This window comes from Eschrichtius robustus, chromosome 2 (genome assembly GCF_028021215.1).
Source record: "Eschrichtius robustus isolate mEscRob2 chromosome 2, mEscRob2.pri, whole genome shotgun sequence".
Taxonomy (NCBI): Eukaryota; Metazoa; Chordata; class Mammalia; order Artiodactyla; family Eschrichtiidae; genus Eschrichtius; species Eschrichtius robustus.
Window position 1 is genome coordinate 152,328,772 of NC_090825.1, and position 17,038 is coordinate 152,345,809.

The 17,038-nt window shown below is 46.6% G+C and overlaps 1 protein-coding gene across 1 annotated transcript in view; it reads right to left on the minus strand.

Moving 5' to 3' along the window:
- Positions 1 to 11,594: 11,594 nt before the first annotated feature.
- Positions 11,595 to 17,038, minus strand: part of LOC137758968 (uncharacterized) — a 43,872-nt gene continuing 38,428 nt past the window's right edge. Inside the window, exons 3-4 of the mRNA XM_068534913.1 lie at positions 16,228 to 16,399; positions 11,595 to 12,932 (exon numbers count right to left, since the gene is read on the minus strand). Coding sequence (XP_068391014.1) covers positions 12,815 to 12,932; positions 16,228 to 16,399 — 290 coding nt within the window. The 3' untranslated portion in view covers positions 11,595 to 12,814. The remainder of the gene's footprint in view (positions 12,933 to 16,227; positions 16,400 to 17,038) is intronic.

Below are 17,038 nucleotides of genomic sequence, written 5' to 3' on the forward strand. Positions count from 1 at the left end.
GGCCCCCTGAAGCAGCGGCGGAGGCGGCGGCCCACTGTTTGCGCCGCACCGCCTCCTACGGCAAGCGGGAGGAGACAGACGCCGCCCGCCCGGCGCCTGCCGTGTGCGCCCGCGCCGGCCCGCAGCCCAAAGCCCCCGCCCGCCAGCCCCCAGCACCCCCGCCCGCCCCCAGCACCCCCGCCCGCCCCCAGCACCCCCGCCCGCCAGCCTCACCTACGGCTCCGCCCTCCCCGGGGGCGCGCTGCCGGGACCCAGCCAGGGCCGTGAAGAGGAGCGGGCGGAGGAGAGCCGAGGGGCCTAGCGCCAGCGACGGGCGGGAAGCTCCAGGCGCCACCCGACCCCGAGCTGCCGCCACCGCGGCCCTCTCACCCTGCTCAGGGCTGCCGCTGCCGCTGCCGCTGCCGGCCGGGCGCCGCCGCCGCCACCACAGCCACAGCTCCGCCCGGGCGCCCGACGTCACCGCGCGCCGCCCCCTGCGCGATTCCCCAGCCCCGCCCCGGGCCGACGTCAGCGCGAGCCCCGCCCCCGCGCGACCGCGCCCGGTCGGCGTCCCGAAGCCTCCGGGGAGTGCGACTCGGGCGCGCGCGGGCCTCGGGCACTTTCCGGGTGTTGTCTTTACTGTGATATCTTAGTTAAGTCTAGTGGGGTGTCCCCCCCTTTTTTAAAATTACTAAAGTATGTCATTGTGTTAATTCAACATTAATACTAGAAACAAAAGTGAAAATTCCCATAGCAACAGCTGCTCTTTTTCTATGCTACGTTTATGCTTTTAGAAGTAGTGTAAGAGCTGTTAAATGTGCGTTTTGCACATACTGTGTAAAACACATTGATGGAGAAAGAGCAAGGAATGAAGTATTTTGGCTAATCAAATAATAAACAGTGTATTGATTATCAATGTTCAGAGAAATATAATGTAATAAAGTAGATTAAGCATAAAGGTTATGTGGAATATAGTTTACTTCTATGGCTTTTCAAAATGTGAGCCTGGAGGTGCTGATTCACTCATGTATTCATTCAACAGTTATTTATTGAGTATGGTTCTGGGTACTTTTTTAGCCTTTGGGAATACAGTAGTGAACAAAGCTGACAAAAATTCCCACCTTCATGGAACTTACCTTCTGGACACCTTCTTGGGAAATGAAGAGGAATTCAGCAAAGGAGATTAATAAGAGGTTATTGAGGGAGGAGGAAGACCAGGAGAGTGCGATGTACTAGAAATGAAGGAAAGGAAGTTTTCAAGGAGGAGGGAATGGTCAACTGTGTCATTGTTTAAAGATGTGTCAGACTGTTGGGTAAGAAAGAATTCTGCCTGATTATAATGCCTAATAACAGAGAAATGACTAAATGCTTTTTAGTGTGAGATGAGACAAATGTAAGAATCTTTCAGTTTTTTACTTCCTTTGACTGATTTTTAAAAACATATATATTTCATTCTTTATTCTTTTCAGAACAAAATATGCAACCTGGGAGTTTATACTTGTACTAAGGAGAGGTATGACACTGTTGTTACTAATTATATGTACACTTATTTTTTTAATACATGTATCAAATCAGAAGTTATAAAAGTATACAGGGAAAAAAATAAGTCTCTTCTGTCCCATCCAGTTACTCCTGAAGGCAGACACTGTTTCCAATTTGTTGTTTTTCCTGACCAGTGAAATTTTGTGCAGTAACACGGCATTTAGCTATTTTAAAATTGCATAAATATAACAAGTATTTTTATCCCCTATGTATTTTTTTTTTGCAGGCTTAATATTTGTTTTTATAATTTAAGTCTAGCTACCTGCAGATCTTTTTTTTTTTTTTTAAATAACAGCTTTATTGAGAGACAATCCACATACCATACGATTCACCCATTAAAGTGTACAATTAAATTCTTTTGGTACATTCATCACCACGATCAATTTTAGAACATTTTCATCCTCCCAAAAAGAAGCCCCAAACTCGTTAGCAGTCATTCCCCCGACCTTTGGTTTTAAAGCTCTCTTTTTTTTAAAAAAAAATAATTACTTAATTTATTTTTGGCTGCGTTGGGTCTTCGTTTCTGTGCGAGGGCTTTCTCTAGTTGCGGCGAGCGGGGGCCACTCTTCGTTGCGGTGCGCGGGCCTCTCACTATCGCGGCCTCTCTTGTTGCGGAGCACAGGCTCCAGACGCGCAGGCTCAGTAGTTGTGGCTCACGGGCCCAGTTGCTCCGCGGCATGTGGGATCTTCCCAAACCAGGGCTCGAACCTGTGTCCCCTGCATTGGCAGGCAGATACTTAACCACTGCGCCATCAGGGAAGTCCTATATGGGAAATTTTTAAAAATATTTCCTAGAAACCACCAGACTCGTTGGCCAGTGTCACATTGACACTTAGAGTTGTAAAGGAGGATGGGTTTGGGTTTGGGTTTGGGTTTGGGAATGGGTTTATTACAACTGGCCCAGACCTCCACGCTTCATCCCTTAGGGTTAAAAGAGGGGCCCCCCTGCTCCCTAAGATCAAGGGTTCTCCACCCCAGCTGAACAAAATAGCAGTCTCTTAACGGGAAACAAGTGGGGATAGCGGGCAATGAACAATGGGCCACGGCTGCGGGTGACTGTGTCCGTTAGCTTTAAGGCCGCCACACAGGTCCCAGCAGTTTCTAACAGTACATGGGATGCCTATCACCCAGCAACCTTGACTGACTAGCAGTGGCACCCTGGAAATGCTGTGTTGGGAAGTACCTACCAATGAAGTACTTGTAGGACCCCAGGAAAGAAGAGCTGTGCTTTACAGCACCGGCTATGACCCAAATAGCCAAGGAGGTAGCAAGCAGCATGATATCTGTACCGCAGATCTTTTCTTGTAGCTGGAAAGCCCCAGCCTGTGATGGCAATTCCTATTTTTTCTTCCCTCTGGAAGATCAGTCCCAACCGCACTACCCCTGCTTCTGCTTCCTCTGAGTCTGAATGTCATCTGCCCACATTGAGGAGGAAAGGAGGAAGCCCAGGAGAGGCGTAGGCAGGAGGAATCCCACATTCCTCCTGACATCTGATTGAAGCACAGGTAAAGTGAGTCTTATGCTGTCCTTACCGAGTTCTAAGTATGAGGGACTGTACTGCACACGCAACCCCAGAATAAGCACTGGAGATAAACCGACTTGCAAACTTTGTATCCGAAAAATCGCCTCAAATCTGAAATCACCAGTATTTCTACGCCATGTTTAGTGTCTATTTTTACGAACCAGTTTTCGAAAGCACCATCAGCAACAGGTCTAGAGCGTTCCTTTCCAAACCTGAATATTTTTAAGCAAACTTTTCATCTTCCTTAGCTAGATGAGTTCAGGAAAAACATTTCATTGATTAAAAGGGCTGCATTACAAAGGTTTGCCCCAAGACAACACAAGCTCCTCGAGAGCAGGGATTTGGGGCTGGTTTGCTCAGTGTCCCCAGCATCTACCCCAGGTGTCCTTACATCAAAGCATTCCATAAATATTTGTTGAATTAATGCCATCGCATGACCGGCCTTCTTGTGCTGTGTGATGTGAACTGCATGACTTTCCCCCTGAGGATTAAGATATTGATGGAGCATCCTTCAAGATCAATGGCATGCCCTAGATGAAAGATAGGGATGTGTAGGAGGAAACCTTGCCAGTCAAAGCTATCGATCTATTCAGTCTTAAGTGGAAACTCAAGAGACATGCACCACGGGAGCTGGTTGTAGGCCCAAAGTCACAGCTCTCCTTACAAGGAACTGTGTCATGCTAGGAAGTCACTTAACAATCAGAGCAGACACGTACATAAGTGTCAGGCCCTATTCCCAGTGCTTTGTGTAGATTACCTCACTTAATCTTCACAACAAGGCTATAAAGCAGATTCTGTTACCATCACGTCCCTTTAACCGATGAGCAAACTGGGGCACTGCGTTACATCACTTGCCCAGTGTCACATACAGAGCATCAGAGCCAAAATGTGAACCTGGCAATCCGGCTTAAGTATCCGTGTGAATAACATCTGCATTGCGTGGCCACCTGGGCCTCCCAGGACCTCTGGGATTTCAGTTTCCTCACTGTCTGGGGGGCGGGTGCAGACAGTGAGGAATGATGGATACATCAGGAGGCTATCAAACCTTCTCAGCTGCTTGATGGCTTTTTGAAAAGAAATCTTACTTGGCTAGTCAAATTCATAGAAACAATGTAGGATGGTGGTTACCAAGGGCTGGAGGGAGGTGAAAAGGGGGAATTGTTATTGAAAGAGACTAGAGTTGCAGTTTGCAAGAGGAAAAAGTCTGGAGATCTATTTAACACTGAGTATACTTAACACTACTGAGCTGTACACTTAAAAACAGTTAACAAAAGTTTCCAACTTATGTGTTTAACCACAGGAAGGGAGGAAAGGAGGAAAGGACAGAGGAAAGGATGGATGAAGGGACTCTTACCTGGCAGCTCAAGAAGTAAAACAGAAGCGGAACTGCTGAATCAGTGGGAAAAGGAGCCCAAGGTTCCAGCCTCTCGGCTTCTTTCCCCAGATCCTCCCACCAGAACAGCCCCTCGGGGAGATCATCAAAGCAAAGTTTTAAAACCACTAAACAGGACAACTTCTCAATTCTCTTTAAGACAATTTCAAAAGCCGCGGGTCCAATCACACTCTCAAAAGTCTCCAGCTGAAAAGCCCTCCTGGCCCCTCAAGGCCGAATCGATTCACACTCACCACCATGGTCCTTGAGATTGTCCACAATGTAGCCCCAGCGTAAGTGTCCAAGCTCACAGAGCACCGCCGTGGCCCCCTGTACTCAGAGTTACTCATCACAGCGGTCTCTTGAGCCTCTGTGCGCTGCCTATTTCATCCTTGTTTGTGGAGTGAGAGCTGTGTGCTCACCCGCCGCCCCAGCTCAGAAGGCTGTTTCTACTCCCACCTTAGTTATGGGCGAGGCGCTATATCTATGCCACTGTCACCTGCACAAGGTGCCCAATTCCCCCACCTCGTCTGTTCTGGGGGCTTAACAAGTATCCAGGACTCTCAGATGGAAGGGTGGAGAGGGAGTAATTCAGAAGAGACTTAGGCACAGAGGAGCATGATGATACCCCATCCCTCCCTATCCCTCAACCAGGGTGCTGAGCCATGGTTCCTGATCAGGGAGAGAATGAATGCTGGGAAAGCAGCCAACGCCATAACCAACTTGTAGCAATGAGGGCCAGAGAACTGAGACGAAAGTACGTGGGGGCCATTGGCACATACTGTTCAGTTAAAAAAAAGAAAAGAAACCAGGAATGCTAACTAAAGGACAGAACGATTATCATCTTTGACTGTAAACCTCTCTCTGCATCATCCTTGGGTCCTAAAGCGACCTATTTCCATCACACGCACATTCCACCAGCAGCTGAAACTCACCTCAGCACCCATGCTATATTCTGACCCAGTTTACATGGAGCTGACTGAAAGGCAAAGAATAAGAAAATGAGGCATTTGAAAGGGAAATCCATGCTTCCTAGTTTAGAGCTGCACAAACTCCTTTGCCCACCACAGGAAGGGATTAGGCTACTCAATCCGAGTAACCCATTTCTCTTTGTTTGGGAACATGGTGATTCTATTCAGAGGGCATAAATAAGATAAAGGACCCACGCATACTAGATTTTTCATTTGGCAAGCAGAATAAAAATCTGAACCTATACCTGTGGGAAAATAATCAATTTTTCATAGGCTTATTATATAGGCTTCACAAAATCTACTGCACACATATTTTTAAAAGTAAGAAAGCGGCTTTTTAATGATACTTAAAATACATGGCATGGCAAGAATTATTTAAAATGTGTTTCTGAGGCCTGAAGTTTGGTACTGCCTGCTAAAATATAGATGATTTGGATAAGGCTGTCTTCTCGGGATAAACGTGAGACCTAAGCGCATCTTATCATAAAACTAATAGGAAGGTTGGTATTCAGGCAGTTAAGTAATTGGTATAAATCCTCCCAAGATATTAGATCCCCTGAACTCGCAACAGTTAGTGGTTGTTCATTGGCCTGTGTGCATTAAATAACTCCCCTTAACCCAGAGGCCAGCAATCCACTGTTCACATAAAGTCAACACAAAGCAGAGCAAGAGGAAGCAGAGCTGAATCCAATAGATATATGACCACGACTCACCCAACAAGTGTTTTCCGAGCAGCACGCCAGGCCTGGGAAAGTGGACACGTGATCCACGGGGTCTGGATGCCCAGTCTCGATCCAAGCAGATTGGCTCCGTTTTTATGAACCATCGGCTTGATTGTCCACATTGGTGGGCATGCTTTTCGCAGGAACACATTTCTGTTCTAAGCGGAAGGCTATGCGCCTACACCTGTGACCAGCCCTGTATGAGGAGTGTACGTGCGTGTGTGCGTGTGTATGCGTGACTGAATGAATGAAAGATTTTTAAAATGTCTACATAAAGCAGATCTAATATACGAACATCTCCATTTACAAAAAGGCTTTCATTTTTTTATCATGCAGCAAGTCACTGAAATATTACACTATTTTGTGTCCAGCAACTCCCTTCAAGGAGCTATGAAAACATGAAGCATCACTGATGTCAGAAGTCACAGTCTAGCCGAGAAGACAAGTGACAGACCCGAAACAGAGACCACAGCAAATGTCTGACACCAAGTGTAAAAGCTTCAGGAGTTCACAAAATCCAAAGTCACTAAAAGCCCAAGTTGCTGAGAGGACTTGGAGCAGTGGGCGTTAAGAAGGGCAGCAAAGACGGTAGGCTTTAGGTTACCAAAGGGACGGAGGTGGCGTTTCACGGAGGTACAAAAAGCAGAAGCAATGACTTAGAAGCAAAAAGAAGCCTTCTGTTTGCCGATAGCAGTGACAGCACCTGCCCTGATCAGAGCCACAGGAAACAGGGCTCATTATAGGGTGGGGACTCGTTATGAAGGGGTAACAAGCTGCCCAGAGAAGTTGATTTGTTACATTAGGGAGTCATTTTAGGATCCTGAATGGGAACAACCGGGTGTTCCTTCCGTATGGTGAGAACTCACCCCAGGATTCCTTTCAAGAGCACGCTCCCCTTGACACTGAGTTAATGATTTCATTTGCACTCAGCTTTCCAATATCCCACCTCAGTGGTTCCCAACTTATGGACCACAGAGTTATGGCAGAGGTCCCTGAAGGCAGATAAGCACTGCCCAGAAACGACTTGCTCCTGGCATATTGCCGCTGTCTCCTTCTAATATCTGTAGATACCATGTGAGCCATAAAACGCAAATTCACTCCAAAGCCACAGTCACCTGAGTTGCCCCAGGCGCCAGCCTATGGCTGCACATGGAGTCACTGTAACAGTAGCCCAGATGTCACTAGCTCCCACCTCCCTGCTGTTCATGCAGGACTTCAGCCTCCAGTAAAGTGCCCCTCAAGCATTCCTAGGAGTTCCCAGGGATTTGGTGCCTGAGCCTGCGAACAAGGCCGTCGTCCTCTCAGCGGCCACTGGGCGGCGATGGGTCCACACAGCTCCCTCTCCTGCGCCTTCAAGCACCCCGAGGCCTCCGCAGGCCAAACTGCAGGATGGTCCATATGGAGTAGGGGAAACATCTCATTCCTCCTGGGAGCTACCATTCCCAAAGCAGTCACACTGGTGCCATACACGATAGCTTACCGAGGGTATTTTAGAAAAACAACTCTGACAGTTGTTACTTACAGCCCTCAAGCTGTGAATGAAAACTGTATGTGAAGGTGAATCTAGCGGAGGTTGGACAGGAAGAAAAATACCAGGGACAGAGCCCATGCCGTGCTCACAATCAACCTTCCCATAATGTGCTATCAAAATGCACATCATCCTGTTTGACCCAGCAAATTAAACTTCTAAGCACACAAGGAAGTGAAAAGTGTAGGAGGATTTTCAACGCAGATTATTTGCAAGAGTGAAAAAGGAGAAACACACATCTCCTAGTACAGAAGGGGTTAAATTATGACACACTGACAGGGTAGAATACAGGCAGCTGTTAAAAACGATGACATCAGCTTGGAAGTACCACTGGAGAGCTCTGCGATGCATCGTTAAGTGACACAATGCCAGTTAGAACAGCGCTCCACAGCCTGTTAGGAGGCGGGGTGAGCAGCGGGCAGGCCAGCGAAGCTTCATCTGCCGCTCCCCATCGCTTGCACGACTGCCTGAGCCCCCCGCCCCCTCCCCCGTGGAACCATTGTCTTCCAGGAAACCGGTCCCTGCTGCCGAACAGGTGGGGGACCGCTGAGTTAGAAGACATTAGGGACAGCGTGATCGCATTTCAAAAGTGTGGAGGAGGGGCCGGGAAGAGGTACATATGGATATTATATGTCAGGAACAAAACCTATGGAGCTACTGACAACCTTTCTCCCTCATACCCATGCCTGAAGGGGAGTCTTTTTTTACCACCCAGATCCTTTATGGAACTGATCTGGGAGACAGTAAGAGAGATAAAGAGTCCTCAAATGGCCAGATTAGTCTTCATGAGAAGAGATGAAAGAGGAAGTAGTGGATGAGAGAGGCAGGCAGCCAGCCAGCCAGCCAACCAGGAGATGGAAGAAAAGAAGTACCTGGAGTTTTTAAAGACGGGGGAGGTGGAGGTCCTGGAGCAGCTACTGAAGACTTGGTGTACGGGAGAGAAAGCTGGGTGACGTAGGTTCAACATGTTTGGCCGTGTCATGTGCTGTGTGACCCCTCCACAGAGTCTACAAATACACCCAGGACAAAGATCTAGAACACGCATGAGGTTTTGAGATCAGATTGGTGTTTCTTCCCCATGTTTCTGTGCTGCCCATGAGGTGAGAACAAAAGCTAGTTTAAGGTTGTACATGTATGAAAAACGCCAGGAAAGACACCCCAGAAATTGTCCCAGCGGTAACATCTGTCAAGGTTGATTAGGTACTGGTGGACTTTGTCACAACAAAAGTGTATATCACATGTATAATTTTCATGGGCATGTATTTTACTTTCACTCAGGACAGGGGTTTAGGTGAGGCAAGCAGGGTAACTACAGTGCAAAATTGAAGGAGACACTGACTCTCAGCGTCTTGCTGGTTCAGAGCCGCATGTAAACACCCCCGTGAGGGAGTGCCTCCTTCACTTAGCGCCCTACCCACCCTGCTTGCCTCACCCCATCCTGGCTCTGCTTGCCTTGTTAATCACAGTTCTGAATCTCATTGAAATTCAAACTGGGATGCTATCTGCCACACACACTGCATACAGAGTACATTGCCATTCTGAAAGCACTTTCGTATATGTAGTTCACTGTCTCTTCATGACAATCTCAGAGGCAAATGAGACTAGTATTGTAATTCCCATTCTACAGATGGAGACCAGAAAGGTTAAAAGACCTGTCCAAGATCACACTGCTAAGTGACAGCAAACTCAGTTCAGCTGAGTTTGATTACCATCCCCAAGTATTTCCATGACCCCACCCACATACAAAACAAACAAAAATTATCACTCATACCTATCAGGAAAACAATGAATCTCTGAAGTGAACCTAGCCCAGATATTCATGTCTCCCATCAAATAAGGCCCGGCAGCCCCCATTTGCCCCCTTGGAAACCACGGAGGCAAAGCCCACAGAAGATGTAAGCAGCCTCTAGCCAAGACGGCGCCCCATGAGGAGCAGCCCCTCTGGATTCTCGAGTAGCAGCAGGTTTTCAGGACGAGCAGCAGGCCTTCACGAGGGCCTACAGGCAGGTCCGCGGCTGCTGGCTGGCACCAGGTGTGAGCCATGGGAACTCTGGGAGCTGGGCGGGGGGGTGTGTGTGGGGAGCATCTGCACAGGAGGCATGAGCCTAAGAGAATCTCTCAGCATTGGACATCCCACAAGGCGTACATGCAGCTACTGGTGGTCGGCACTTCCGGGTTTTCGCCTTGAGGTGAGCGGAAAGGAATAACACGGCACCACTAGCCACCGGCCTGGAGCTCAGCCAGCCGGCCTGGCAGCCTAGAAATTTGCTTAAGGAGTTAATCCAGGCAGACCCTGAACTACCCTGTTCATCCAGCTGTGTTTCAGGGCACAGCACGATTCCAACACTGCATGTAATAAAAATGAAGACTACCCCTCCCCCTGCCCTCTGCAGATTCGTTTTTCTCGGGTCTCACTGGTACTTTCGTTTAAAACTAAGTTTAAAAATAAAGAAATCAGCAAACCACACTCATTTGCCAAGTGTGCTTTTTTTCCTTCCTTCACAAACCTAAATCATACCTGGCAGAATTCATGCTGTTCTTGTTTACCTGTTCCTCTAAGAATATGAATCCATTTCTCTCTAGCCTGGGTTTTAGGTACATTGTTTAGCCAAGCCTTTACCTCCCTCTTCTGTTAAAAAGAGGAAAACATACAGCAAACTCAAGTTCTATATTTGTGAAAATGTTAAGAGGAAACTACCCTAGGATGTTTACACAAGCTGTGTAAAGTGGCTTTAAAGAGGCTCTAGTATTCCAGTATTACCCATACTACATTCGAATTAATACTTCCCAGAAAAAGTAAACTTTAAATAAGATCCAATCAGGATCAATTGCACACCCACCTGAGGAGCTGAACAAAATCAATGGAGCAATTCTTTGGTCATCGGACTAAAAGATTCAAGATTGACTTTTTCCCCCTTTTAGTAAAATATGAAACTCCCTGGTAACCTGAAGTATTATTGGGTCCTGTATCTTGCAAGGATTTATGCGCAATTTATCTAAAAACTGCCTTTCAACAGCTACACGAATGGCTGAAATTGCTTGATCTCGTCAGGCAAAGAGTTTTTAAAAACATTAACCTCAGAAACAGAATATATATATATGTCTGTCTCGTGCTAAGTACCAGAGTTTTCAATCATGACATTAAATATTCCTTTGCAAACTCAGCTATATCCTAAAACAGCCAATGATAACCTCTTGCAATACTCAGCATTCTGTGGAGAATTGAGTTTCTAAAGGGCCATATACTGTCCTGAACGTAATGGGAGATCCCTTTAAGGGAGTTTTTCCTTCTGAGGAAAACAGTTGTACACCGTGGACTACTGAAAAGCCCCGCTGGGCCTGTCTTATTTATGAGATGTTTCCACAGCGGGGTCTTCTGTGTTTACATGGCGCTGCTCCTCTTAGTGAGGGTGACCACTACCGAGCCTTGGATTAGGCTCTCAGCGTATATACACACACTGCCAACCGGGCACCATGACCCTCACTTCTCAGCGGAGGAAACAGTGTTAAAAGGAACTTACCCGAGGTGGCGAAGCTCGGGGAGGAGCGGAGCTGGGATGCAGTCCCAGCAGTGAAACCGTGAGGCCTGTACTCTCCAAGGCAAACTCCGCCCAACCCCCCACCCCCACTGCCTCTTTGAAAACCTCCTCCTTACCTGGTAGGCAGGCACACCTGAGACCAGTAGTTCCCTGGGGATAAGAATCACCCGGGAAGCTTGTTCACTCTACCTTCCCAAAGCCCCTTCCCTGGAGATTCTGACTCAGGGGTTCCAAGCTGGACCCAGAAATTGTCTTTTGAACAAATGATGCAGGTGATTCTTATCATCAGAGGACTGTGGGAACGGTCTTAGATCAGGGGTGGCCGGGGCCAGGGAGTATCTTTGGCTTTGTGGGCCATTAGGTCTCTGTCACAACTACTCGACGCAAAAGGAGCCAGAGAAAATTCATGAACGAACTGGTCTGGCTGTGGTCCAATCATTTATTTACAAAAACAGGCGGCTGGCTACAGTTTGCTGACCCTTCTCTTAGACCATTCATCATACCATTAAAAAAAGAGACATTAATGCCTGCTATTTGTCACCTCACTAAGGCTATGTCTCAATCAGGCAATTGACCCAATGAAAATCCTCCCAACACCATGAAACATCACTCTCATCAAGAGGATAAAGTCAAGGTTGTGTCTGCCCTCTCTCAAGCAAGAACAGATGGAATTTACATGAGAGGATGCAGTCTAAGCCAGAGAGTAGAAGCACACTGTATTTTAATGTACAAGACACACTGTATTTTAAAGGACAAGCACACTGTATTTTAAAGGACAAGAATGAGGTGATAACTATAAGATGCTGGTGGAGAGTGTGGCGGGTTTTCTTTATGCAGTGGATTTTCTAGGGCCCCCAAAACTCTTCCTGCATCCTGGGAATTACTAGCTCAGACCACCATATCATTTTTCCCGGTACCTATTGTTATATTCTTTTTTTTACTCCCTCATGAGGATGATTGATGCTCAGCTGAATTCAGAGGAGCGTTTGATTTGCCTGCCATCCTCTGGGAATACCCCTGCTACATGCAGGAAAAGTCACTCAACATCAAAGATCATTCAGCCACGGATGTGAGAGCTACTGTCACCTTATAAAGCTTACAATAGCCAGCGTCCTCTTACAATTTTCCCCAGCGCAAGCTACAGAGCTGGGGAGGGTTGGAGGGAGCACGGGTTAATACAGTGGAATTTCCTTTGGCACCAGCTCCAAGCAGTCTTTTAACAGAGATGTTTAATTGATCTTTATTGAGCAGAACCTTCCCTTCTGCTTATAAAAGAAATGATCACTTTTCCCTCGGGTTCTATCTGGAGAAGTTAATAGCCCCCGTTTTCTCTTACAGCAGAGATACTTAATGACTGGGAGACTATCGTAAGTAGAGTTTATTGTCCAAAATACAAACCCAGTTCTAATCAACCTGCACAGTGAGATTGCCTTGCTTGTATCTGTTGATACCTGGAGGAGCTTTTCCCAACTGACGAGCGCATTGTTCCTTCCACTCAGGCTCTGCTGTCCAGTTAACAAATTGGATAGCGAGGTAATCTACAGGCCTTTGCCAAAGACCGCTGAGGATGCCCTAATGTGTATCAATTTGATCCTCACATGCAGTAGCTCCCAGATGAGGCCCGAGAGCGGAGCCATAATCATTTGCGTACACGGTGCAGGAATATTTTGCAGGTGTGAAGACGATCATTGCAATACTTCCAGGATACAGAGACACTTCCGGGATTCAGTACAAAGACAGCCGTTACTGCTTGGCAGCTATGAAGAGTGATGGAAAAACAAACAAACAAAAGTAATACTTACAGAGTTCCTTTAGCTCGTTTATAAAGGGCTTTATTGATATTAGCGTTACTTTTTGAAATAACTTCCAAACACAACAAGCAGGTATTAATATTTCCGTTTTAGAGCTAGGAAATTTTGTATTAAATGTTCTGACTGCTGTGCTCCTTGAGGACTAGATTTAGCAGTAAACTAGAGGCTAGGACTTGCTGCTACAGTAAACTCTTACTATTTGGGAATTTGTTCTAGAGATACAAATTTCCTGGGTCTTTTTCTTTGTCCTCTCCTCCTTCTGGCTGCCGGCTTTCCCCACCTGCCACCTGCCACGCCCTCCCCGGCCCTCCAAGTTGCCATCCTGGCATGGCAGGCACCGTGACCATGATTTCTGAACCACATTTTGGAACCTGTAGTATGAAAAATACCAGTGTTCTTAGGTGGACAAGAGGACAGAATTTTTGAAACCATGATTGTCCACAAAAATCGGAGATATGTGATCACTCTTATAGTGTCGCTCTAGCATATTCTCCAATGACGAGCAAAGGAAGGTGTGGAAGGGAAGCACCTACCATTTACTGACACAGTTAATAGGAATATACTCAAGGCAGGTGTAAGGCCCGGGCCTGAGGTCTTCCCGGGAATGTGAGAGGGAAGGAGGAGGGAGGCTTTATACCTGAGATATTGGATTCCTTTTTTCCCCCCATTTTACTGAGATATAATTGTCATATAATTTTATATTAATTTCAGGTGTACAACATAGTAATTTGATATGTGTATAAATTGCAAAATAATTTCCACAATAAGTTTAGTTAACATTTACCGCCTCACATAGTTACAATTTTTTTCTTGTGATGAGAACTTTTAAGATCTATACTCTTAGCAACTTTCAAATTAAATAACAGTATTGTTCGGTGCTTTGTGTCCACCTAGAGGGGTGGGATAGGGAGGGTGGGAGGGAGATGCAAGAGGGAGGAGATATGGGGATATAGGTATATGTATAGCTGATTCACTTTGTTATACGGCAGAAACTAACACACCATTGTAAAGCAATTATACTCCAATAAAGATGTTTAAAAAAAAAAGAAAACAGTACTTTTAACTAGAGTCATCACGATGTACATTACATCCCCAGGAGTTGTTTCTCTTATAACTGCAAGTTTGTACCTTTTGACCACCTTTCCCATCCCCCCTACTCCCACCTCTGGCAACCACTAAACTGTTCTCTGTTTCTATGAGCTCAGTTTTCTTCGATTCGTATACGTGAGATCATACAGTATTTGTCTTTCTCTAGTTTCACTTAGAGTAATGGCCTCAAGGTCTGTCCTGGCTTTTTTTTGCATCTGGTATCACAGTTAAACATGGTTAGAACCATGTTGGTGTTGTTACCAGGTCCTTGTCAGGTGTCATGGGCTGAGTTGTGTCCACCACGGAATTCACAGGATGAAGCCCTAAATAAACCCCAGTACCTCAGCATGTGACTGTATTGGGAGATCAGGCCTTTAAAGAGTAATTAAGTTAAAATGAGGCCATTAGGGTGGATCCCAGTCCAATCTGACTGGTGTCCTTATAAGGAATGCAGATTAGACACACAGAGAGACACCAGGCCTGCCCAGAGGGTGAAAGCCCTGTGAGGACACAGGGAGAAGGCGGCGCTCTGCAAGCCAAGGAGAGAGGCTGGAGCGGGCTCTTCCCTCAGGAGCCTCAGAGGAAACCAACCCTGCTGACAACTTGACCTTGGACTTCCAGCCTCCAGAACGGTGAGAAATAAATTTCTGTTGTTTAAGCTACCCAGACTGTGGTGTTTTGTTATGACAGCCCTAGCAAACTCATACAGATACCAAAAATTAACGTGGAATGAGGCCTGGAACACCTCCCGCTTACATGTTGTTTGCTACATGCCAAATACATGCCAAATACTAACTCGATCCTCACCATAGCCCTATGAAGTGGGCACTATTGTTCTCACCCCCATCTTACAGACAAGAAAACTGAGGCACAGAGATGTTCAGTGAATTGCCTAAGGCCATACATCTGACACGTGGAAAAGCTGGAATTTGAACCCAGTCACCAGTCTCGGAGTTCACTGTTTTGTCTCAATTTTCTACCTGTTATCCCCCAACTGATCATCCACAAACCTTCCAAAACTGGCTCAGGAGGCAGAGTGGAAAGCAAACCTGAGGATACTGTGCCCCACTCTTGAGAGGCAAGGACTCACAACCTGGGAAGCTTAGGAGGGACAAGGAAAGCTGGTTCATCTCAGAGGCCCATGGATGGAAGGAAGAGACACCTGGGCCTGGTGAACCGAGGGCCTGCCTGGAGGCAGGAAGGCTTTTCCCATGTTGGCTGTCACCCTGATCCACAGCTCTGCCATCAGGTAGCCTTGGGTTCCTCCAGGCACACTGGCCCTATGAGTACATGATGTATTACAGGCTGCTGGAGCATATTGGATGTAGAGTCAGAAATGGTTCACTCCCTCTCCAGCAGTCATTTCTCCAGAACAAGCAGGGAAAAATTACCAGACAGGGAGGTTCACCTTCATCCTCTAGACCCGGGTTTCTCAGCCCCGGCTCTAGTGACATTTTGAGCTAGGCAATGTGTGACTTTGTTTCTTTGTTATGTGTGACTGCCATGTGCGCTGTAGGATGTTTAGCAGCATCCCTGTCCTTACCTACTAGATGCCAGTAACACATCAGCTACTTGTGACAACCAAAAGTGTCTCCAGATATTGCCAAACATCCCCGAGGGGATAAAATCACCCCCATTGAGAAGCACTTCTCTAAGAGAAACAGAAAAAGGTACTTCCTCAAGACACCATTTCCATCTGTCAGAAGGCTGTCATAATAATATATGCAAACGTTCTACATTTATGGTGTTGTACAGTGCACAACCTGCCCAACTGCCCATGGTCATCCACCTCCTCCCTCCCTCTCCTCAAGCTTCACAGGAAAATGAGGCTAATCTGCCCTACACTTTATCGTTCCTTTCTACTTTCCCATATTTCTGAGATACTATAAGGAACCCGAGGGCTTCCTGGTCTAAACTTGGGGTTCAGTTCGGGATTGACCTTTCTCCACCCTGAGGTAAGGATTAAGAAAATAAAACCTGTGCTGATCCTTCTGATTTTCTAGTTCAGCCATTAATGTGACAGGCATGAGGTGCTGATAAAGTGGCCAATTTATTCAATCCCTTTAATGGAGAGAAAAAGTTTAAACTTGTATTGGTTTAGCTTGCCCCAAAAGCAACTATCAAATGTTGGCAGGATACAATGAAGGCTTACCTTGTTAACATAGTTAAGTCTCTCTCTCTCAGAACTAGCCCATTTAGCTCCAGGTTCCTTAGCGCACCCGACGCACTTACACAGCATTTAAGAGCTTTACACAACTGGAAGGTCACATCTTTATTTCTTATCGCAGGAACACGACTTCTGTAGACTTTATTTCTGTCACAACCTAAAGCAAAATTATTGTAAAATGAGTGATTTAAACCATACATTTTATCATCATTAAAAAGCACCTTAAAAAGAAAAAAAAAAAAGCATCTGCTCTGTGCTAAGGATAAGAAACGACTCCTGCCCTTAAAGCCTGCATTAAGGAGGGACATGAAAATTGGAATCACATGAGATAAAGAAGCATAACCTTTATGCACAGAGGTTCCTTGGAGGCAAAATGTTATATCTAAGTGACAGCTTCATGATAACCCTGAAGCAGAATCTAAAAAGTTGAGGCTATGCAGAGGTGGAGTAGGAGGTGCATTAACTGCAGAGGGAGCACCTGTGCAAAGACACTCAAGCCTGACACCTGCTGGGCACTGTAAATACTGCAGGTGGGGATGACTAAAGGCCAGGGGTCCAAGTGTGAGAACAGACAGAAAGGAAAATAGAGATGTTGGCGGGAGCAAGCCTGGGAGACAGCATGGCTTGTATCCCACAGGTGATGAGGCCTGGGGTTACCACTGGCTAAGTAAGGGTGCCTCCGCTGATTAGAAAAAGGTGCCCCGCTGCTGAAGGACCAATTAGATAAAGGGAGTGATCCCAAAAAGCTCCCCTTCCTCAGGGCCAAAGAGCCCCAGGAGGCTTGGCCGAGCACAGT